The 23,584-nt window shown below is 44.8% G+C and overlaps 1 protein-coding gene and 1 long non-coding RNA gene across 3 annotated transcripts in view; one reads left to right on the top strand and one right to left on the bottom strand.

Annotated features, from left to right (window-relative positions):
* ngfra (nerve growth factor receptor a (TNFR superfamily, member 16)) overlaps positions 1–15,212 on the top strand; it is a 30,827-nt gene extending 15,615 nt beyond the window's left edge. The window contains exons 4-6 of the mRNA XM_054760254.1: positions 4,687–4,930; positions 5,880–6,082; positions 13,087–15,212. Coding sequence (XP_054616229.1) covers positions 4,687–4,930; positions 5,880–6,082; positions 13,087–13,139 — 500 coding nt within the window. The 3' untranslated portion in view covers positions 13,140–15,212. The remainder of the gene's footprint in view (positions 1–4,686; positions 4,931–5,879; positions 6,083–13,086) is intronic.
* Positions 1–20,934, bottom strand: part of LOC129171532 (uncharacterized) — a 54,126-nt gene extending 33,192 nt beyond the window's left edge. The window contains exon 1 of one of the 2 annotated variants that reach the window (XR_008566806.1): positions 20,799–20,934. This is a non-coding gene — a long non-coding RNA (uncharacterized LOC129171532). Of the gene's footprint in view, positions 1–9,822; positions 9,956–20,798 lie in introns of those variants that run through there. The other variant, XR_008566807.1, reaches the window with a different exon arrangement.
* Between the last annotated feature and the right edge of the window lie 2,650 nt (positions 20,935–23,584).

Raw genomic sequence — 23,584 nt, 5'->3', positions numbered from 1 at the left:
TCCACGCTCTCACCGCCAGCAGGTGTTTTCTTGCCAGGACTTTCACTGCCTCCTCCTTTTGGCCGGCATCCATTCAGTGACCACAACTAATTAGAAAACTTGACAGCAGCTTCTCTGTTCATCAGCACCCCCAGAAAACACTCCCCCCTGTGTCCCCCGACGCCCCCCCGGAAAGGAAGAAAGAGCGCCTCCCTGACTCCCTGGTAGGATGCGTCTGATGAGCCACAGAGGGGAGAGTGTTCTGGTTGCTGATAAAGACGTCATTGTTGCTCGTCTCATCACCGAAGCGGCCAAGGAGTCATGGACGGCCGCCACAAAAGACCTCTCGTCCGCACCCTGCTCATAAACGCGCCGCTCCCTCGCCGGGCTCAGCTTCGTTTTGTTTCAAAGCCACCAAAGACCAGTGAATTTGGAAAAGCACCGCCGGCGAGCCCGCAGAGGAATGCAGGCCTCCTGGAGCGTCGGGCTTTTTAGTCTGGACTGCAGCCAGCCGTGTTTAATACATCATCTGCACGTAGAGCCGCGATTAAGTCATCTTATGCTGCACTTTAGCTGCTCTCATCAGGGCTGCAGCGGAATCGCTGAAGTCCAAAACCTCCAAGGTTGTACAATTCCGCATTTGACATTATTCGGGGAAAACATGCGCCTTTAAAGGTGCTTTTTTTTTTAACTGCAGCGCCACCATACTCAGTTTCACACCAGGGGCGTCCAAACGTTTTCCAGCGAAGGCCACGTAGTGAAAAAACTGCATCTCAGCTTTGTGATAAAGGTCAAAAACCCATTATTAATATCAACTTCACTGTTTGCACTGTTTTTTTTTAAGTTTCCAAATATTTCAACTTTCTTCTCAAACAATCTTTGTAAATGTTCTTCGCTTCATACCTGAATGTCCTTATGTGCCTAATATTTTGACTTTATTCCCATAATATTGTAACTTTTACCTCAACCTAACTTTCCAAAAATGACAACTTTATTTAGTTTGGTTCTCATATTACAACTTTAAGAAAAAAACAACATTTTTTTCTTGAATATTTCAGTTCTGTGCGACTAGAACGACGTTTTTCCTCATAATCTTATACGTTTATTCTAGTAAAATTGGGACTTTTTTTCCCCCTCGTTCACTTCGACTTTTTTTCTCTTAATATTTCAACTTTATTCTCGTAAAGTTACAACAAAATTACAATTTTGTTTTTTTTCAACTATTTCAGCTTCCTACTCATAACATCTCATAACTTTTTCTGCAACCTAATTTTCCAAAAATGTCAGCTTTATTTAGTCTTGTTTGGTTCTCATAATATTACGACTTAAATTGTTCAAATATATTTTAACTTTATTCTACTAAAATGATGTTATTTTTCCTCATAATATTACAACGTTATTCTCATAAAACTACGACTTTTTCTCGTTCTTTTTTCTCTTAGTATTATGTTGACATGTTTTTGTTTTCTTGTTAAATGATATTTTTACAATGTGCTGTGGACCGATGACAAAACAGCAGCGGGACGCACTTTGGACACCCCCAATTTATACTGTTAACACTGCTTCACTTCTGTTTACACCTTCATATGAAGTAGAAAATGAGATATTTGAGGCACTTTATCACTTTATTGTATTCAATAAAACATTAAGCTAACAGCGGTTAGCTTATTTTTACACTTGTAGTGCAGCTAAGAGTGTTAAAATCTTATCTAAAACTAGTGCTGTCAAGAGTTTTTAACATATGGAGGGATGAATCTGTAATCAATTGATCTAATTAATCTTTTTTAATTTCATCGAGAAATGGAGAAAACCCTCACCTTGAGGTATTTTTATTTCAATTCATCGTATTACTGCGGCAGATAATATTTCCTCACCTTGCCCTCCCAACTACAATGTACAATGGGAAAAGAATTAATAAAAGCAATTTATCCCCCCCCCCCCCCCCCCCCCCCCCCCCCCCCCCCCACTAAATATGACTAATTAATCAATTGCAATGAATGCTTTAAGTTGACACCCCTACTTAAAACGTAGCCTGTTGCAGGGTCAAACTGTTATTCCTTTTGAAGGTTGATCAACATTCCGTAGCAGCCTTTCAAGGTTCTACTTCACGTACGTTAAAAGGTGCGCGGAAGCACTGACTAGAAAAGGCAGCTAAACACATTTAACACACCTCCAAGTTCCACTTTATTCCATTTGCAAGGTTGAGTTTGGCTAATAGCCTGTGCATTAGCGGGATGATGTACGGCAGAGCGGAGGAAACCCGACTACACGCCGCAGGAGAAGGTCACCAGGTGCACGCAGCGTGTTCCTTTTCTGCGGCTCCCAATCAATAGCGCGACTTTAAATAGAAGCGCGCATGATTCCTGAGCAGTGCCGTTTCGTCTGTGAAAGATATTTTCTAACATTTCGGTAAAGCGATCCTCTCTGAAAGAGGAAGAAGGAATGCCCCGTCACCGCCAGCAAACACTTTCTGCTTTTTTAAGCTGCGCTGCCCATCCGTACCCCACGCGGGGGGCTCAAGGGTTTATTTGTGTGTGGAAATATCGCAGTGTGAGAACCAAACACAAGAGAAGACAGATGACACTGCTGACCACATCAGAGGACACTTAACCAAGTGCACATTTTAGCATCCATTGTTTGTAAGCCCAACAACATCAGGATCCAATGGAGCATCAGCTCATGCTTCATGTGACACAACCAGGACTAAAAATATGCTGAGACGAATAGGAGCACTCTCAAAGACCTCCACCAAGGCTTGGCAGTGCAGTCATGTGAAAACATGAGGACAGCCCCATTGAGTAGTTCTTCTGCCCTGGAACCGCTGCACACAAAAGGATGAAACTGGTCAAAACGTGCACCCCTGCTGTGTTCCCTGTGCTATTCCAGTATTCTTCTGACAAATACAGCACATGGTGTTGCTGTTATTCAACTGCCAAAGTTTGACCCCCTGAGTGGGCTGACTTGAAATTCCTCATGAAGCTCAATGCGCTCCACAAAACACTTACTGGAACTTAAGGGGGGTTTAGTCCAATCACCATCGAATTTGGTACACACCTTAAGGGCCGTGAAAAGCACGTGTGTGTAAAATTTGAGCAAGATCGGTGAAAAACATGGCCGCCACCAAACAAAACATCTTTGCAAGGGAACGGGGCGGGGCTTCGCAACTAATTGTCCATAAGTCATTGAGCATTTCTCTAATGATGATGTTAAATGTATGCTAGCATGTGTTCCAAAGCATTTTAAGTACAACCCATAGGGGGTGCCATAAATGCCTTATAGCGTTATGTGAAAAAATGGGGTGTCTGGATGAACATAATGAACGCTGCCTAATTTAGTTTGACATGAAAGCCTCTAATGCACATGAGGATGGAGAAACCCACACCTCCTTGGGGGAGACAACCATACCTTTAATGGATGAAACAGGGCTGTGTATTTTCAGAATAAAACTCAACTTTATTTAATTTAATCGGTCTTGCGCTATCGATCCAAACGGCGGGGAAGCGGAACGACCTGTCAAGAGTTGGGGTCGGAGCGTCACAATCGCTGGCTTTGAAGGAAGCCTCGGGAGATTTTCACGGTGTTAATCCCGTTCACTCCGGCTCGGAGCTAATGAGGAGCAGCTCTGACGCTCTGCTGGGAATTACATGCTGCTGCATATTCTCCCCTCCTTGTTCTGGAGGGTTCTGGCAGGACGGAGCCCTAAAGGGGAAGCAATCACGAGTGGGCTGACAGCTCTGCTGCAGTGGACTTGAACGCCCGATGAGCTGCGGGACTGTGGAAACTACGGCCAGTCTTTAATTGAGGGGTGGAAAAAAAAAAAAAAGAAGGGGATGCGGAACAATCTATGAAATGACTTCTTCTCTCCCGACGCTGAGATGACAGGAACCAGACTCATCCAGTGGCTGAAATAATGACCCTCCCCCCCGTTTAGACCATCTATGGATCCATAGGCCCTGAATGTCAGGCTGTGTGTGTGTGTGTGTGTGTGTGTGTTGGGGGGGGTTGTTGAGAAACACTTCCTTTGTGCAACATCAGAACCAGACCTCCAAAACAGCGTCCATTAATGTGCTGCCAAAAACGTCCCTCATTGAAGATATTACAATGTTTCATCTCAAGAAAAGTCAAATCTTGTGGTTTTCGGAATACCAGGAATACTCCAGCATTCCCTTCTATGTGCTGCTTTAAAGGACATGCATTGCATTCCAGAAACATCGAATCAACAAATAGTCAGCACGATTCATAAAAACCTCAAGTAGCGAGCTAGCAGGTGCAACGTAACGTTAATTCCTTGGATTATTTACTTGGCGTGGTTATGTCACATGTTCACATAGTGACCGAAAGGACAAGATCACGGGTGAGAAGGTGAGAAGTGCTGTCATCAGAGAGAAACTCAGAGCAGAACTGCTGCTCCTCCACACTGAGAGGAGCCGATGCCTCCCTGGGGAGGCGTTAAGGGCACGTCTGACCGGTAGCAGGCCTCGGGGAAGACCTAGGACCTGCTGGAGGGACTATGTCTCTCAACTGGCCTACTTTGATAGATGCTGAGAAAATCTATTTTTTGAGCAAAATGGTCCAAGCAATGACAGTTAAACAACACCTTTGCACTTCATGGTAGACATAATGTCGATGCACAAAAGTCCGATTCTCCACCGTCACAGTCCACTGCAAAATTACCACTGAACCTCATGTCTCCTTCTCATCTTGCAGACCCTCTGCTGCCCACCTACTTCCCCTCCACCTCCTCCGAGACGGACCCAATGTCGCCCGCCTTCCCCAACTACTTCCTCCCCGACGGCTCCGATCCGCCGCCGGTAGGCGAAACCACCACGTCCAGCTCCGGCTCGCCGCGCTTTCTCGGCCGTGGCCTCAACGAGAACCTCATCCCCATCTCCTGCTCCGTCCTGGCAGCCGTGGTGCTGGTGGGCCTGGTGGCGTGCGTTGTTTTTAAGAGGTCAGTGGCAACGAGAGGTGATTAATGTGGCCTCAGGCTGCAGGATCTGACCCAGAATCGCTAACAGCCTTTCAGTTTTAACACAAAAAACCCCAGCAAAACACCGGGCGCTAAATGCATTATAGAGGTCACTCTCACACGCGCACTCACTCACACTCAAGCTGTCTCACACACATTTGAAGGGCCGTTAGAGGCATTGATTATTTGAATCTGAGGGTGGGGGGACTCAACTGCTACTTTTATGAGGCACGCGCACACACACACACACACACACGCACACACGCACGCACGCACATTCAAATATTCCTAAACAATGATGAATATTTCTTGGTGAGCCAACACATTTATTAGCCGTTAACCCAAACATTTGATTGTGTTAATTTTACCGCAGGCCTTGTGAAGACAACCAGATGTACACACACACACACACACACACACACAGTTCCCACATTGAACCCATTCACACAAATGAGCACCACACACATATTGTATGTTTTTGATCATAAACACGTTACAAGACCAAGGAAAAGCAAATGGCTGCAGGCAAACAAGCCTCAGGGAGACGACATCATACGTAAACAACATGATTATCCTGATGACACATCACGCTTCCTATATACATTGCGAGTCCTATTTATTTATTTTTTTAGAAAAATGACCCACATTGTGAGGGGAATGGTTGCCATGGCTGCAATAACAACACGCGCGGGGGAAATAAACAGCTCTTTGCCACTTCTATGTGAAATAATCTTATGACATTACCTTTGACTGACTCTATTATTTGATACATTTTACTGCCTAATAGGGCCTGTTTTGGACACCTACCAGACCCAACATATGGTTGGATGATGGTTCACATCATCCAACGCAGACTGATATACGGTCTACCAGAGCAAGCCTGATAAGATATGACAATAAAAAAGTATGTGATATTGTCATCGCTCCACAGGTGGAACAGCTGCAAGCAGAACAAACAGGCGGCTAACAATCGTGCGGCGGCGGCGGAGGCGACCAACAACCAGACGGTGACGCCCGAAGGCGAGAAGCTGCACAGCGACAGCGGCATCTCGGTGGACAGTCAGAGTCTTCAGGAACAACAACAACAACAGGCACAGGCCGCGCCCCCACGTTCACGCACACAGGAACAGATAGGTGAGATCAATAAATGGACACTTTTCTATTTTTAGACATTATCTGACACAAGTCAGCACAGCCCTCATGTTCCAGTGACATCAGGGTACAGTACTTAGAACGCAAACCTGGATGCACTTTAGAGTAGCCAGTGTACAGCTTATATAGCAGTATTTATTTACTGAAAATGAGCAGTCATTGTCTAAACATCTGGCAACACAACTGAGTAGCAAGATAATTGTGTCATGCCTACAGTCAAGCATGGTGGTGGTGGCATCACGGTCTGGGGCTACACAAGTACTGCCGGCACTGGTAGAGCTGCGGGTCATTGACGGAAAGATTGACACTTTGTGGACATGTTCACTGTGAGGTGTACTCACTTGTGCTGCCAGCTTTTTAAGCAATAATTGCTGTGTGGTGACTCATTTTCAGTGGCTAGTGCATCTATAGTGCTAATCAAGCTGTACACAGTGCTGGCAGCACTTGTGCAGCCCTCATCTTTTACTCAATGAACCAGAACCCCCAGTGCTGGCAGCACTCGTGCAGCCCTGGATGTGACACTACCTCCACTGTGCTTGACTGTAGGCAAGACACAATTATCTCGCTACTCACTTGGGATGTTGGAATTCAGGTTTTCTTCAATGAACCGCAGCTCCCTCACTGCAGGCAGCACTCGTGCTGCCCCACCAAGCTCCCACCACCAAGGGAGCGGATCTTCAGAGTGTCACAGTACATGTTTGCATTCATCTTTCCCCTCGATGAACCGCAGCACCGCAGTGCCTGCAGCACTCGGCTATCTTTATACTCTCAATGCACCACAGCTCCTCGGTGTCGGCAGCACTCGTGCATCTCTCAATGCACCTCGTCCATTTACCTTTATATCCAGCCCTCAATTCAAGATTCAAGATTCAAGAGAGTTTTATTGTCATGTGCATGGTAAAACAGCAGTTATACCATGCAATGAAAATCTTATTCTGTTCATTCTCCCAAGGAAAAGAAAGAAAAACACAAGAAAGAATAAGAACATAAGAAACATAAACACATATACATAAATACCAAGAAATTAAGCAACAACAACAGAAGAGACATTAATGCAAGTAAATAATACAAATAAATAAATAAATAAATAAAGTGCTATGAGTGTGTGTTGCGTGTGGCGTGTCTGAGTGCTTCATTGAGAAGCCTGATGGCCTGTGGGTAAAAGCTGTTTGCCAGCCTTGTGGTCCTGGACTTCAAACTCCTGTAGCGTCTGCCTGATGGCAGGAGTGTGAATAATGAGTGTTGTGGATGTGTGCTGTCCTTGATGAGGTTGTGTGTTCTGCGTAGGACTCTAGATGTATAAATGTCTTGCAGTGTGGGGAGGGCTGCCCCAACAATGTTCTGTGAGGTCTTGATCACCCGCTGGAGTGCCTTCCTATCACGTGTTGTACAGTTACCGTACCAAACAGTGATGGAGGCGGTAAGGACACTTTCGATGGTGCATCTGTAGAAGCAACTCAGGATTGTGGTGGACATGCCAAATTTCCTCAGTCTTCTCAGGAAGTACAGTCTCCTTTGGGACTTCTTCAGAATTTGTTGGGTGTTGTGAGACCAGGTGAGGTCCTCGCTGATGTGTGTGCCAAGGAACTTGAAGGTTTTCACCCTCTCCACCTCAGTCTCACCAATAAACAGGGGTCTATGCGGCTCCTTTTCCCTTGTTCTTGGGTCAATGATCATCTCTTTAGTCTTATCTGTATTGAGAAGGAGATTGTTATCAGGACACCAAGCTATGAGGTCCGCCACCTCTCTTCTGTATGATGTTTCAACACCACCAGTGATCAGGCCGATGACTGTAGTGTCATCCGCAAATTTAATGATGCTGGTGTTGTTCTGGGAGGCCACGCAATCGTAGGTGAAGAGCGTGTAGAGGAGTGGACTCAGCACACACCCCTGTGGGGTCCCAGTGCTCACAATTCTTGAGCTGGATGTGCGGTTGTGGACTCTGACTGACTGGGGTCTGCCTGTGAGAAAGTTAAACACCCAGTTACAGAGGGAGGGAGACAGGCCAAGTGTGAGGAGCTTATTTGTGAGTTTGTGGGGGCTGACTGTATTAAAAGCGGAGCTATAGTCTATAAATAGCATTCTGACGTATGTGTCCTGGCCCTGTAGGTGAGAAAGGGCTGTGTGGATGGCAGTGTTGACTGCATCATCCGTGGACCGGTTCTGGCGATATGCAAACTGTAGAGGGTCCACAGTTGCCGCCGGGATGCTCTTTTTGATGTGGGTCATGACTATTCTTTCAAAGCACTTCATAACAATAGGAGTGAGTGCTATAGGGCGATAGTCATTCAAGCAGGTCACGTTGCTCTTCTTGGGTACGGGCACTATGGTGGTGGACTTAAAGCAGGTCGGTACAGATGCTTGTGCAAGCGACAGGTTAAATATGTCAGCAAGCACATCAGCTAGCTCTGATGAGCAAACCCGAAGTGCACGTCCTGAGATGTTGTCTGGGCCTGCTGCTTTTCGTGGGTTTGTTTTGTTTAGAACCCTGCGCACATCAGCTGATGTCACCATGAGAGGTGCGTCCTGTGTGCTCCCCAGGTTCAGCCACCCTCTCTGCTCATCAGAAGTTTGGGTGTCAAAGCGGGCATAGAACTCGTTCAGCTCATCTGGAAGTGTGGTTTGGCTGGACGTGGCTACGCTACTCTGCTGTCGATAGTCTGTGATGTGCTGGAGCCCCGCCCACATGCGCCGAGGGTCTGAGGTGGAATAGTAGCCCTCCAGCTTCTGTCTGTACTGTCTTTTGGCCTCCCGTATGGACCTCCTCAGGTCATATCTGGCCTTTTTGTAGTCATCAGCGGTGCCCATGACAAATGCAGTCGAACGAGCACGTAGCTTAGCCCTTACATCACAGTTCATCCACTGTTTTTGGTTAGGGTATTTTCTGTAATACTTGGTGGTGGTAACAGTCTCAGTCTCAATGCACCACAGCTCCCCAGTGTGCTGGCAGCAAACATGCACACATCTTAATATCTATCCCTTAATGTACCACAGCTCCCCCGTGCTGGCAGCACTCATGCGTCTATCTGTACAGTTATCTGCCAGCCCATTCATCAGGCAAAGTCAATATGAGACGCTAACTGTCGAAGCGTAGCTAGCAAACGTGAAGGCTGTTGACTGTGCCTGATTTCAGCCTCACATTGCCACGGCTGGGTTTACATTTGAGTTACTTCACATTTGATGTTCCACAAGTTGGCTGCAGCGTCACAAAGATGAATCCGATATGGTCTCCCTCCCATTCCCCTCCGTAACTCCTTCATCTAAGTCGAATACGCTGATGTTTTGTCTCACAATAGCTGATAACGCTGAATCAAAAAAGGCGCTGTGAGCCGCCATTGTCTTTCCTGCAAAGATCATTTCTTCCCAAAGCCTTTTGGAGCCTAATGAATATGATATTTTCATTACAAGCAGCTCAGCCAGCCCCGCTTCGTTTACAATAATACGCGTCATCCTAATCCTCCTGAGCCGAGCGCCTCATTAGCGGGTGTCAGGCGACGGGACGCAGGCCTTGGTGTTTAGCACATGCTAATTGGCGTTAGCGTGAGTGGAAGCCATTAACAAAAATAAGAAAGTCCCACGCTGCGGTTTAGAACGCTTCCAGGGCCGGTGTGCGACGGACTTTTAACTCCTCATAAAGGTGGCGGAGGACAAAATACTGTAATAGGAACAGCCTTCAGTATGAACAAGCCATATTCTTACAAGAAGGCAAAGGGAGCAAATACCTTTTTGTGTGCACAGAAGGTATTCCCCCGCATGAGTCATCGCTGAGGGTCTGGTGGTGGTGGTGGGGGGGTGCAGCTCCCCTCGTCTTCATTAAACAGAAGCACCTCTCTTGGCAGCATCCCTCTCTCCCTGCCGCATACAATATTCAGTGCCTTTAACATTTCAACAACACTCATCGTTGTCCTACATTTGACCTCAGGTAAGAGCCCGCTTGCAACAAACACTTACTGGCCACAACATTAGGTACGCCAGCGCAGTCTAGCCTCCAAAGTATGATGCCATGGGGGAGCAATTATAGAAGCTTTCTTTTGGCTTGTGGGGAACTGATTGATGATTCATGGCGTCTTGGAAGCAGAAGCAGTTGAGATCAAATCAGAGTAAGCTGTACGCACTAGGTTGCGAGCACGAGGGTCCTGCATTGGTACGGGTACCTGTGCGGGTGACCCACAAAAAAAAAAAGGCGATTTGTGGGTGAGGTTTTGTTTGCACAAAATTCTGTGGATCGCAATTATTAACAGCAAAATAACAATAAAATGACAGAAAAAAACTTTTTGGAGCAAAAATCCACAAATTTGAGGGGCTGTCAATGTGGGGGGGGGAGGGGATCCACCGGAATGAACATCAATCCCTTTCTGACAGTGTTGATCACAACTATCATTCTTAGCTTTGTAAAGGCGAACTGTCTTTTTTTTTGCATTGGATCTCATTAGACTGTTGCTGTTGCTGTGGCTTTAGAGCGCAGCTGAGTCACGTAAGAAAATGCGTCGTTGCAGGACGAGGATGAGTCACGACTGACCGTCACGCTGCCATGTTTGTTGCTGTGTGGCTAAAAGCGATGAGCTGCTGCTTGATCAAACTTCCATTCCATTATTATGAAAGCATGTAGGGCCATTGACTAAATGCTGATGTTAAAAGGGAGTATATTGAGAAATACAAGGTATAAAAGCATAACCACACTGCAGTGTGGGAGTCATGATGTAGTACTTTAATCACAATGTTGCACTGCATTGTTTCTTCTTGCCATGAAAGCGTTTCATTCTCCCCGAGCCCATTTGGAAGCTTTCTTGTGGCTCCACGGCCCGATTGGGGATTCCAGAATGTTCACATTGTAAAGATGAGGGAAAAGAAACGGTGCATAACAAAGCTTTTCTTTGATAGTGTTGCATTTCAGAGCACACGGCGCGTATTGATCCTGAACGTGGTGCTATGCTTGTTGTTAGGACGATGGTGATTGTTATGGTGCCGACATAGCAGCGATGATTGCACTCAGGCTTTATGACCGCAGTGGATGGCTTGGAAGAAAAAAAGGTGGGGGAAGTTGGAGGTGGAGAGCAGGTGTGCTAAAGATGAGGAAGAATGGATGTGGACAAAAGCAGCCTCCAAAATAAAGGTTTGTGCCACTCTTTTTTGGCACAAGCATGCGTTGATAAACACCCGCCAGACTTTTTTTGGGGGGGGGGAGGAGGATGGGGGTGGGGATTTGGTCCACGCTTCATTCCTGAGGCATTTCCATGGCGTTGACTAAAAGGTTTGTGGGAAAATCAGCTTCTTGCTCCTGACAGTTTGAAGGCAGCCTTGCAAACAAAGCACAGCGCTGCCTTCAGGGTTCAAAGTTCAAAAGCCACAAGAATACTCGAAAATAGGGCTCAACTGTTCCCCCCTCCCCAATATTTCTTTATTTGATATGTAATTGTATTTACTTATTTATTATTTTTTAAATAAAAGCTGGGTTATGGTTGAGTAATGTTATTTACGCTGCCGTTTCTAAATTCCAAAGGTCAGTGAAGACACTTACAGTAGTGGTCACAAACCTTTTTGAGACCAAGATCCCTGGTCTCGGCTGTGAACCTGTGCAGGATCTACCTCCCCCCAACCAGGGGAGATATGTGTATTGTAGAAAGTAAAGTCAAAAGTTTGTCTTTAAATACAAAGCTTTGTGTTATTGGTTGTTGGTGTCAACATTTCAGCTTTTGGTGCCTTTGGCCACTCCTACTTTTGTGGCTCTTCATCGGGGTCGGACTTGTGGCGTCTCGAAGATTTTTTGGAGGTGCACGTTTATGGAGTTATATTAATTTTGAGGTAGCAAAGGCAGATTGTGAGCCATAATAACGTCCAATGACTACTGATGTGTGCACAAGCACATCGCTGCGCGCTGTCACTCACTCTCTCTCCCTCGCTAAACGATCCGGTGTTCGTGCACTGATACCTCCGGTCGTGTTTTGGGGGCTGGGCTCCTTGCCGGAGCGTGCCTGGAGGGTGGCGAGACATGCAGGCGTGTTCAGCGGTCAAAATGCGTGCCTGTGGATCACTCTCAGGGAGGGGAGGGCACTGATGTAATAATGCTTTTTTTCCCTAATATTCTTGTGATCGACCTGCAAAGATCTCAATCTCAAGTCTCAATGTTATTTTTTTAAATGTATTCTTTCTTTAATATTTCACCTCTATTCTACTAAAATGAAATTTTTTCCTCATAATTTTACTCGTTAATTTGCGTAAAATTGAGACTTTTTTCGTGGTATAACACAACTTTTTTCTCTTAATATTTTGACTTTATTCTCGTAAAATTACAGTTTTTTTCCCCCCCATTTCTGCTGTTTTCCAGCTATTTCAACTTTCTTCTTGTGCATTTTCTTCTCTTATGATTTTATTCCCATAATATTTTGGCTTTATTCTTGTATCATAACTTGTTCCCCAACCTAGTAAAAAAAAAAACAAACCCCAAAACTTTATTTTGTTGTGTTGAGTTTTGAAAAATTACATATTTTGTCTTTGATAATTCATCTCCATGCTACTAAAATGACATTCTTCCCCCACCTAAATTTTTGTGGCTTGTTTTGTGTCTTGTCTTAAAAAAAAGTATCTTGACTATTTCAACTTGATGTTAAATATTATTTTTCCTCATGTTATTCTTGTAAAACTGTGACCCTCTTTAGATTACAACTTTTTCTGATATTTTGACTTTATTCTTGTAAAATTACTGCAGATTTTTCCATTTTTGCTACTATTTAAAAAAATTAATACTTGTTAAATTATATTTTTAGAATGTGCTGCGGACCAATAAGAAAACAGCCACTGGCCGCAAATGGCCCTCGGGCCGCACTTTGGACAAACCCTGTGCTTCATTACAATTCAGTAATAAAACTTTTGTGGGAAGTTGCAGTGAATGAAGGACCCGACAGCCAACCCACCAAAAAAAAAAAAAAAAAAAAGTCTTTAAATATCAGCGCTGTCGCTAGAGGTGACATTTGTTCTTTTCTTTGCAGTGGTGAGGGTGGACGGCGGCCCCCGGACCGTCACGCCTCCTCCTGAAGTCTGAGGAAGAAGATGAGCAAGATGACGGAGAGGGGAGCGGGTGTCTAAATGGTGGTTCTCAAGGGGAGGGGGGCACATAGACTCTGAATTGTCCCCAAAGACTTCCAGTAGCTGGACCTCCTTTGGACCCGTCCTGACTCTTCATCCCTGCATGCAGAGTCTCTAGAACCATGTGCCTGGACTCTTATCAGCCCCCCAAGTACCAACTGTAGATGATCAAAGTGCATCTTAGGGAATATTCCACCATTTCTTACTAACTGCCAACACTTTGAATGCGAGCTTTCCGTTTTTGCCCTTAAACTCAAACGCGACGACTAGCCTTGAAAACACACCGGTGCCTGGAAGGTCAACTCAAGCACCTTCCTTCACATCCTCCTCCAGAAGCGCCTGCGGTGCTCTGACTCACGCCACACTCCTCTTTTTACTCTCTTTCATTTGTCAGGCAGCTCTCTACCTGCTAGGAGCAGCTCGTGTTGGGAGGAAGGTCAAGGCGACCGCCTCCGCCCTCTTCGTGCCGGGGGTCCTCTTTCACTTCACGCCGTTTAACGTTTCTTTCTCCTCCGGCCTTTCACTTTGCGGTGGAAGCAAAGCGCGGCTGAATCAGCAGGTTTGCTGCATGTGCAACGTGAGACGAAAGCGCTGACTCACCGCCGTGACTCGACGCTGGGCGAGGGTGAGCAAAGCAAGCCTCCAGATGTCCAGCGGTGACGTCAGCGCTGACCCTGAACGCAGCGCTGTGCTTTAGAGTAACTGCGGCGGACGCAACCCATTCCGGGAGGCTTCTTGAAGTTTAGTTGTAATTTTTCTGATCATATTTCCAATCACAGCACAGGAAATGTTTCAAGTATCATTTTAACGTCATCAACTGTATTTTTTTTTTTTAAGCCAGCGGCCATTTATTTACCAAAACCTCAAAGAGGACTAATTGAAAGAAGATGCATTTTGACATTTCCTAAACACCAAGTTATTCATGATTTGGAGTGCATGAAAAAGTGGAAAGGAAAGCCTAACTCTTACACTGTCCACACAACAGAAACAGAACCAATGTAGTAATATGCAATAAGAAGGAAAATGCTCCATCAGCATTCATAGCTGATGAGTCCACGCCAACAGCTGAGCAGCAACATTTTACAGCGCATGCAGAGGTAGATAACGCTGCAGGGGTGCTGACCAATTATGAGAATTCAAATGCGGTTACTTGCCATTAGGTAGAGTTCATAAAATAAAAAAAAAAAAAAAAAAACACACACCAGGAGGTTGCCTTACAGCCGTTAGTACCAATATTTTTTCAACAGGAAACCCCACCGGTTAATTGAACAGAGCCGTTAATTGGAGCATTTATGGTACAAACAAATGAAAAAAGAAAACCGAAAGCATTTTTGTTCAGGTTCGAGTTTCTTTTTTAGACTTTTGTTTGCAAATTTAAGTCAAATTCTGAGTTCTGAGGTTCCACCAACAAAACAAGCCAGCGCTTAACACACTCTGAAACTGCAGGGGGCAGCATATTATAAACTGGTACAGGAAACCAACCATGATGTTAGGATTAGGCTATTACGCTTAACATGGGTACTAAAACACCACGGCTAAGATAGTAACATCAATAGTTCCAGTTACCAGCTCACTACAGCCCCTGCAGAAAGGGAGTGGTATTACAAGTAACAAGAAATCTGGCCGTCGCCCGTCACATCTGGCGTCGTGCTTAAATAACTGGGGAGTATCATCACAAGAGATAATCCCTTGTGTCGTGATCTGTGGCTGCCGTCTTGTTTGACGGACAGAGCCGAGGCGCTAGCGCGTTGGCGCTCACGTCACCGTGGCGCCCATTAGCAAGACAGGGTGACGGACAGGTAGCAATTACTGCCGGCTCCAGCATCCTTCATCATTTTGGCGTGCGTGCGTGTGTGTGTGCGTGTGTGTGTGTGTGTGTGGGCACCAGCCTCTTTGAAGCGCCATCATGACATTCTGGATCTCTTATCCGCGTTTGCAGCTGCTGACATTTCCAGTATGGAAGAGTCACTTCACAGGGATGGACACCTTTTATCACCCCCGCCCCCTCCCTCCCTGTGACATATAAATACCTTTCAAAGTCCTCAAATGCAGCGTGAAAGTGACCTGCTATATATTTTTACAATAGTGCAAGATTATTGGTGAGATTTCATTCAAATGATGAATGCTGAGGCAGTAGAAGACGACACGCGAGTCACGGAATGGTCACATGGTTAACATCTAACCTTCTGGTCCTTCCTTCTCTTTTATATTGTGATTCATTCTGCATGATGGAAGCCGAGGCAAACAAGAAAGAATGTGTGTGTGTGTGTGTGTGTGTTGCGCGCGCACGTGATGCGTTATGATTCAAGCTCCTGTCGAGAGGCAGAGTGGGTGTGATTCACCCGCATCCTGGCTGTGGCATTCAAGCAGAAGCTGTTACGGCGTATGAGGGGAGAGCATGGCTTGATTTAAAAAAAAAAAAATAAATCATCCACTGACCGCCCAACAACAACACCGCTTCTTATAAACCATCTCTGTGTGAAAGCACCAGCCAGCAACCACCAAACAACAGTATCATTATCAAGCTGCGTTCAGGAGCTCCTTTCACACAGACGCCCCGCAGAATAGCCGTGCCTTTTACCTCGCGACTGTGTGCGCTTTCACAAAGCGAAACATGCCATCAGCTCGTTAGACGTGTCTGACGGTGACAGTTGTTTTCAACACAGAGAATTGTTAAACTCCCGCCCGTCTCTTTTTACACAGGTGCCGCCCCGCCTCTGTTACAGCTCAAACTCTGCTTTCAAAGGCAGAATGTTTGCAGGATTATTTCGCCCGTGCATTCTGTGTAAAAGCTGTTTAATACACAAGAGCGACTTGGACAAAGAGGTGGGAAAATGCCGGCTTATAGGCTGTTTGAAAAGGACTAGCGTCAAAATGGTTCTTCCGTGGAATAATAATAATAATAATAATAATAACCTAAATTAATCACTAACACCAACGTCCTGCCTTATCTACTTCACACACACACGCTTAAAGACCATGACTTCAAAGTTCCAACCCCCCACTTTTATCCGAATCTGAACCAAAATTGATCATCATCTCCTTAAGCCCACGCCCCCCCCATGCAAAGTTTCCTGGGAATCCACAGATCATCCACAGCTTAGCTTGGTGTTACAGGTGGTGAAGCAAACCGGTGTAATATTTACTAATATATCTCTTTGGTAATGAATGTATTTTATTTTTAGAATATACTGAGCCCCAATTTAAAAAAAATGAGCTGGGGGCTAAAAATGGCCCCCGGGTCGCACTTTGGACCCCCCTGCCCCAAGACTGAGCTATACCACACCAAACGAGGCAATAATAAGGACGCTCATCTCTAAAACTAGCTAATTATTATTTGGCAGACGATTGACGCCCATTTTGAGGCTTTGCTATCACTTGCTTGTCTTTTTTGTTTTTTTCCAAGCACTTATTAGACGACCGCATTCAAAGAGCCGCACACCACAGTGCCTGCGAGCTGTGTCTTTTTCTTTGTAGACTTTTCTGTGGTTTGTTGTTTTTTTTGGCTTTTCTAACTAACTGTGTGCATCCTGTTTACATAATGAAGGACAGGGGCATACCTGGCAACAAGGGAATTCAAAAATAAGGGAAATGTTACAGAAAATGAGGGAAATTGTGGTCTTTCCACCATGATTTCCACCAGCAACCCCCCCGACACAAGAAAACAACTGGGGAGGATTGTGCTGGAGTAAAGACCCGATTGTCTGCTGGAGTGCAATTCTGTTATTTTACTGCCGTGCTTCTATTTTGAAGGCCCCACTTTACTAAGATGTGAGCTGCTACAGAATGTTTTTCTTCATCAAAATTAAAATATGGGAAACTACTAAAACAGGAGGGAGCCGGGAAAGAAGGGCAGAACATGGGCGTTTCCCGGGTAAAACGAGAGGGTTGACAGGTACGTTCGGGGTCAAGAGGACGCCGTGGAATTAACACATCACAGCTATATTCTATTTTTTTTGGTGTTTTTACTTCCAAACTCACATGGAAAGCCAGTGGTCACGTGACCCGGGGTCATGTGACTGCGCCAGTGCAGCCTGCAGGGAGGTGTGCTGTGATTGTCTCTCATGGTTATTAATCCTGAGGGTTTGGGGGGGTGTACTTGCTACTAATGTAAAATGCTTTGTGTAAATGTGAATTTCTTAGAGTTGATATAAAAGACAAAAGTTCACTCTAAACAAAAACGTAAAAAAAAAACAAACACAAACCCAAGTGTGCTCATGAAATGATGTAGAATAAAATAAGAGGTTGTTGCATAACGAGTTCTTGTCTTTATGCGTCATGCTATCTCACATGAGTGCTGTGCTCCTGCTATGAAAATGTTGGATTAGCATTTTTTCCCCCTCTCTTGGCTTGATGCTATTTTTGAAAATAAAAGCGGAGCAAATACAAATCAAATCCAAGGCTGAGAAAGAATCCAGTGTCCAGACCGCAACGCAAATGACAAACACGTGTGACGGCCCGCTCGCTTCGCTCCAGTCATCATATGGTGGACGTCCAAATGGGTCCTTCTCCAAAACTGAGCAGACGGCGATGAAGACGGCGAGCAGAGTGGCCACCAAAATATCAGAAACAGCTCCTGGCGCGATGCGGCGGTGTAGTACACCACTGCAAACAACCACTGGAATTCAATACATGCAGTTCTACGTTTACCTCATGAAGTAAAATAGCACAGTCTTGCGGCCCGCCACAAATACATTTTGACTGCCAAGTTCATTTGTAGTTCTAAACAGATTTGTTTTGCTTTTCATGTTTTTTTTTACTCATTTTGCAAATGCATTTGTCAGCTTGGAGGACAGAAAGAACCCAAGAGCTTCTCATCAGCATCAAGTCCCAAAGCAAGATGTCTGTCGTCTTATAATCCAGTCCACCTCTGCTGATCCTCCACGCTCACTTCATCAATGTGTCAACTCTGTGCACTCCAACCTAACTAGCCGCTGCTTATTGGACGTGACCAAATGATGACACACAGCAGGTCCTAGTCAAGCTTTCACATTGCAGCTCCGTGGAGAATGAAAGCGTAATGTTTCTCTAATAAAGTGACAACATGGAGACGAGGGTGCTTACATGCGAGGAAACGTGGCTTTCATTATCAAATCATAAAATATATCATGTAATTTCTGCTCAGATAGGGCCTCAGCAAGACGTAACACAAGCCAAGCTCCGTTTTGGATGACGTTTATTGAGGTGAGCAGTGACAAATGAGCTAGCCTGGAGCTGCTAGGTGGCGTGGACACCTGCAGAGCTCCGACGACGCTTAAATTATTGGGGAATGTACGTAGATGCTGGGGTGCATGTAATAGAATTCTGTGCTAAAAAGTGAGGAAAAAACATGCAAAGCAAAAAAAAATGTTTAGATGTACAAATAAACATCCTTCTGTCGCTCCTTTTTTAATGTCACAAACAAGACTGAGCCGCCTGTGAGTGCTTTTAGATGGGGGAGGGGCCCACAGCGGCACCCGCTGCTTGTTGAGAAGAGCAAAACATGCTTTCATGTCAGTCGCTAGTCTTTTTTTTTTTTTTTTAATAAACAGTATCGACAGGGGTATGGTTACCGGCAACACCGTGTGCTTTTCATCCTCCTACGAATTTGTAGTCCTCATCTGTTTTATTTCTGAGTGGATGCCAACCCCACTACACCGCCCCCCACCTACAAACACTCCATTTCAACATTGACACAAATACACCCCCTAAATTCTTATCACCCTGGCAACAGCGCCAATACCTGGTTGCAGATGTTGGGTCCGGTCCGTACGTGTTGAACCTGCTCCTCCCCTCCCGGTTGGAACCAACCACATGAAAGCCCACCACCGCACACATTGTGTGCCCATGCACATCTGCACACAGCGTGAACTAAATATTTTACCCCATTCATTTTAAAAAGTGAATTATTTAACACACATTAAAAACGTGGAATAAAGAAAAGCCAGTTAAGACAGTTTATAGAGATCGTAAGATCGTAAGAACATGACGATTAAGGGCATAAAAAAATTTATTTAAAATCAAAACATAAACCATCTTAATATTTCAAGATTAAAGTTGTAAATACAAATTTAAAAATGGTGAAACATGAATAAAATAAGTCATATCATGAAGATGTTGTATTATTAAAAACAAAACCAAAAAAAGATGTGATACTTTCACCAGAATTAAGTAGTACGATTGCAAGAATCTAGATTTGCGGAAAGAAGGAGGCGTATTTGGGAGAGGAATTGTTCCTCTTTAGAGGAAAAGTGTAATAAATGGACATACAGTATTTCCTCAGTTTTTGTTCATTATTACTCAATTGCCTTAGTTCGTTGTTATTACCAAATCCTGTATTTCATGGATTATTTTTGTACATTTAGATGCAATTTATTTAGAAAAGGACAAAATGAGGGGTGTCAATATGTGGCATTGCTGCCAATGGCTAATTTCCATCTCCAGTCCCTGGGTGGGTTGACGTTGACATGAAAATAAACACTTTCAAAGAAAAAAAGGTACATAAAATAACATCAAAATAGAAAGTTCATGCCAAAGGTGCCGTGATTGATTGCACATTGACTCAGATTAATTTTATACACCACACAGATATATAAAAAATATTCATTTTGGGGTGTAAAGTGAATGAAGTGTGACACAAAACATGAGCTGGGGGAAGAAAAAGGAGAGGATGGCGTCCAGCTGTGTGAACGTCATCAATCACACGTGCTTTAATTTATCACAGCGACCCGATTGCTCCGGAACTCGCAGAAACACAGAAAAACACTTTTTGTGTGTGGAAACTTGAACCTCTTGTATCCTCAAGTATCCTCCAAACATTTAGCATTTAGCAGCTGAGTTGAGAGCCCTGGGGGACGCCTTTGCTACACAAACTTCACGTCCACGCTGAGCTGACATATTCAACACCTTTCATGGATTCCAGCTTTCCAACATGGGAAAGCAATGTAAGCACTTCCTTGTTCACACTGGATTTGGTTTGAAATTATAATTTGAAGTAAAATAGCTGAGGTTACATAAAATTGAATGCAAATTTGCCCAAGCTGCCTGCTCCATTGTTATAGACTTAATCATCGCATTTGCATAATTGGCCATTGGTGTTTGCAAAAAGTACGTAAAAAAACATGAAAAGCAAAACAAATATGTTTAGAACTACTTATGAACTTTCTTCTGTATGGACATAATCCCGCCCCATGTACAGGCCCACTACTTTGTAAAAAAAAAAAAAAAAAAAAAAAAAAAAAGAACAAAAAAAGGCTTCGCTACACATCATAAAAAAGGCTGGGTACATTTGTGGTGATTAATGCCTGTTCAGTTAGATGCACGGTTTGAATGCTCGAGTGCTTCAAAAGCAGACGCAGAGGACTGATGGTGATGTGTTCATTTCAAACATGTGAAACATGCGGGGCCGGCCGAGGAGGCCCACGACTGGGGACCACGTTTATTCAGCTCCATCCACCATCACTGCATTTCTACATAATCCTACACACCTAAGTTCCAAACTGGGCTCCTGTGTCAAGTATCACCCAATGGTAGGCAGGCTTAACATATTTCCTCACTGACAGCAGGGGTGTCCAAAGCACGGCCCGCCCGGGAACCAGGATGGCCTTTCACAACTCAAGAACTTCCATTTTCCTACCTGTTAGTCAGCCCATTAATCCGGCAGCCTGGGGGGAGGAGTCCAGCAGGAACAGGTCAGGGCCCAGCGGGCGCAGGCACAACAACCGAGGCCACACGTCCACGGAGACGATAACTGATTGGCAGGTGTCGGAGGGAAGCACAGCAGGATGCTGACACTGTGCATGAAAATAAGAATAGTTTTAATTGTCTGGCACGCCATTAAGACATGATTTCCATTAACCTGCTAACAATACCCAATCGGAATGGGCGATATAAGCCATATGCGACGGAAACCTTATCAGTTTGGTCGCCGATAGAGGTTTTAGTCTATCGCCCGCCACGTTGTCACTGTAATGTCGCGTGCTATAGCTAGCACGGTCCTTCCACGATGCGGAGCCGCTTCTCTAAATTACTAATCCTCGCCTCCATGGTGACATTTCCTCCAAGTATCACTAAAGGAGGCAAGGATTAGCTTAGAGTGCGACACACTGAGGCGGAGACAGAGAAGCCAAGCTAATCAGCTAAGCTAGCTTGGATGTCGTAAATTAGTGAAACAACAGAAGAATAAATACCGAGTACACTTTAAGACACGCCTAACTGGAACTGAGTTACAGCAGAGAGTAACCAGCAACAAACAGGAAATTAGCAAGTACGTAGATTCATAAGACAAAAAAAACCCATGAGTAATACAACAGCTACACACAGCAACTGCAATGTGAGCGCACACATCCTACAAACGCGATGCTGCATAAGTCAGCAGCCAGAGGAGGAGCCTCAGTAATGTTGGAGACACACAAGCACCAGATGTGATCGCTTGAACAGGCTTTTATTGCAGGGTTGAATGATCTCACAACAGGCACAGTAATCCCTAACATGGACTACTGTTGCGCCCGTAACCCACGCGAAGCTAAAACTCATCTCTGAACCCCCGATGTCGCACGAGCATGAGTCTTATGTCTTATTTTCTCTTTTTATGTCTACTACATTGCATAATAGGAGTGTAAAGGTAAGTAAAGGAGTGTTATTTTATGTCTGGATGGCTCTGATAATGTTAAAAAGTCATTTAGAACTAAGGATTCCTACTTCATGAAAATTCACTGTGGGGTCTGGAACCAATTAACTGTGATAAATGAGGGATTACTATATAATGCAATATGGATTTTAGGCCGTATCGCCCACCCCCGACACCCAATAAACACTTTTGCCTGTAGGTAAAATGTTTTTAAATACCACCAGGTTGACTTCAGAGGTTTTACTGTATTTCCTAAGGATTGTGGTGGGGTGGAATTGTAGTGGTCCCAGTGTTGATCCCTGCGGCATCCCAGTTTGTATCTGCTTTACGAAGAAGGCTCTTTTGAGGAACAATGGCCTTGTCCATTGTTTAGTAAAACAGTTTATATACCAAACGCTAACAAAGGCTTATGGGAGTTTAGTTTGTGCCCTGATGTTGTGAGCAAACATAGCGGCTATTGGATTGATCCGACAATGAAAGGTTCTGAGGCAGACATCTGGAATGTGCTTCGCTCCAGAGTTTTCATCTTCCAATCCGGAGGAATGAAAGTCAAATGTTTGCAGTTTTCTCCCCACCAAGCCAGACATTTATGGTGTTTAACCAACAGCTACGTTCCTCCCTGCTTTGTCAGTAATAGTTTCCCCTGCCAAGAAGCCAGGCAGAGTGTTTCTGCACTTTTGCAAAATGTCACAAAAAAAGAACATGGGCTCGCGCCACATGTGCACTGCTGACCTCATTAGAACCGGAGCAGAACCACGCATGTTACCAATATCGGAGGCCTTTTTTAGGCAGAGCTCGCTTGTAGCCACAATGCCGCACAACACACACACTTGCATGAAAAAGACAGAAAAGGGAGAGCCTAACGACGTGTGTGTTGCATATCATGCGTGTTGATCAGCATGGAGCCTCTTCAGGAGGTTGCTCTTGACCGATTCCTACTTTGCCTCATCAATTTGCTCGCGAGAGGCCATTATGTCTTTCAGCAAAAGCCAAAAATCCCACACAAGCATTTTAGAGTCTCCTGCACGGGACACAACTAATGGATAATTGCTTTGGGACAAAACCACGCTGCCTTTTATTGTTTGCTGAGACATGGCTGCATTTCATAACTCACTCGCTCTACGCCAATCCTCTGATGAGCGCTCGCCGTTTGCTGACTCTTCTTAATGACAAAGTGGTGATTAAACCAGCTGGGGGATCCATTACAAGCAGATACTGCACACTGTGGAACTTTGGAACTCTTGAGGGAAACCCTTATAGGCTACGTTCACAATGTAGGTCAATTCCGATCTTTTCAAATACGACTCAGGCCTCGTTCGGCTATTGGCTATGCATCCCATCTACTGCAATCTGATCGGTCAGGTCGCATATACTGTATCCCATCGATGCATCATCGAAAGGCGTGTTTTGCTGTGCGAGACTTGAGTAAAAGGTACTCACAGATGTAGGCAAAAGTTCTTTTTGTCATCCGAAAATTATTTTAAAAATCTGTCAATGAAGCGTCTGACGCCGGTGTCCCACCAGTCCTGGCTCCGTCATCCGCCCACATGCTTCTCGGAATAGACGTCTCAGCAAGTTATCCACCAACTGCCCTTGCAAATGTTGACTCTTTGCACAAAGTCCTTGAAATTGCCACAAAAGGCGCCAAGGAGTCGTGACTTCATGTTTTTCACGACACAGAATTTGGCCATACGCACCTTCTGTCTGGAAACATTTATATTTATTGTATCCTTGTGTTTTTTTTTGAGTTTTATAAAGGTTGCCCCATTTCTTTCAAGAAAATGCGACGTTGA

This window comes from Dunckerocampus dactyliophorus, chromosome 18, assembly GCF_027744805.1.
Source record: "Dunckerocampus dactyliophorus isolate RoL2022-P2 chromosome 18, RoL_Ddac_1.1, whole genome shotgun sequence".
NCBI classification, from domain to species: domain Eukaryota; kingdom Metazoa; phylum Chordata; class Actinopteri; order Syngnathiformes; family Syngnathidae; genus Dunckerocampus; species Dunckerocampus dactyliophorus.
This window is presented reverse-complemented; position numbering and strand designations above follow the sequence as displayed.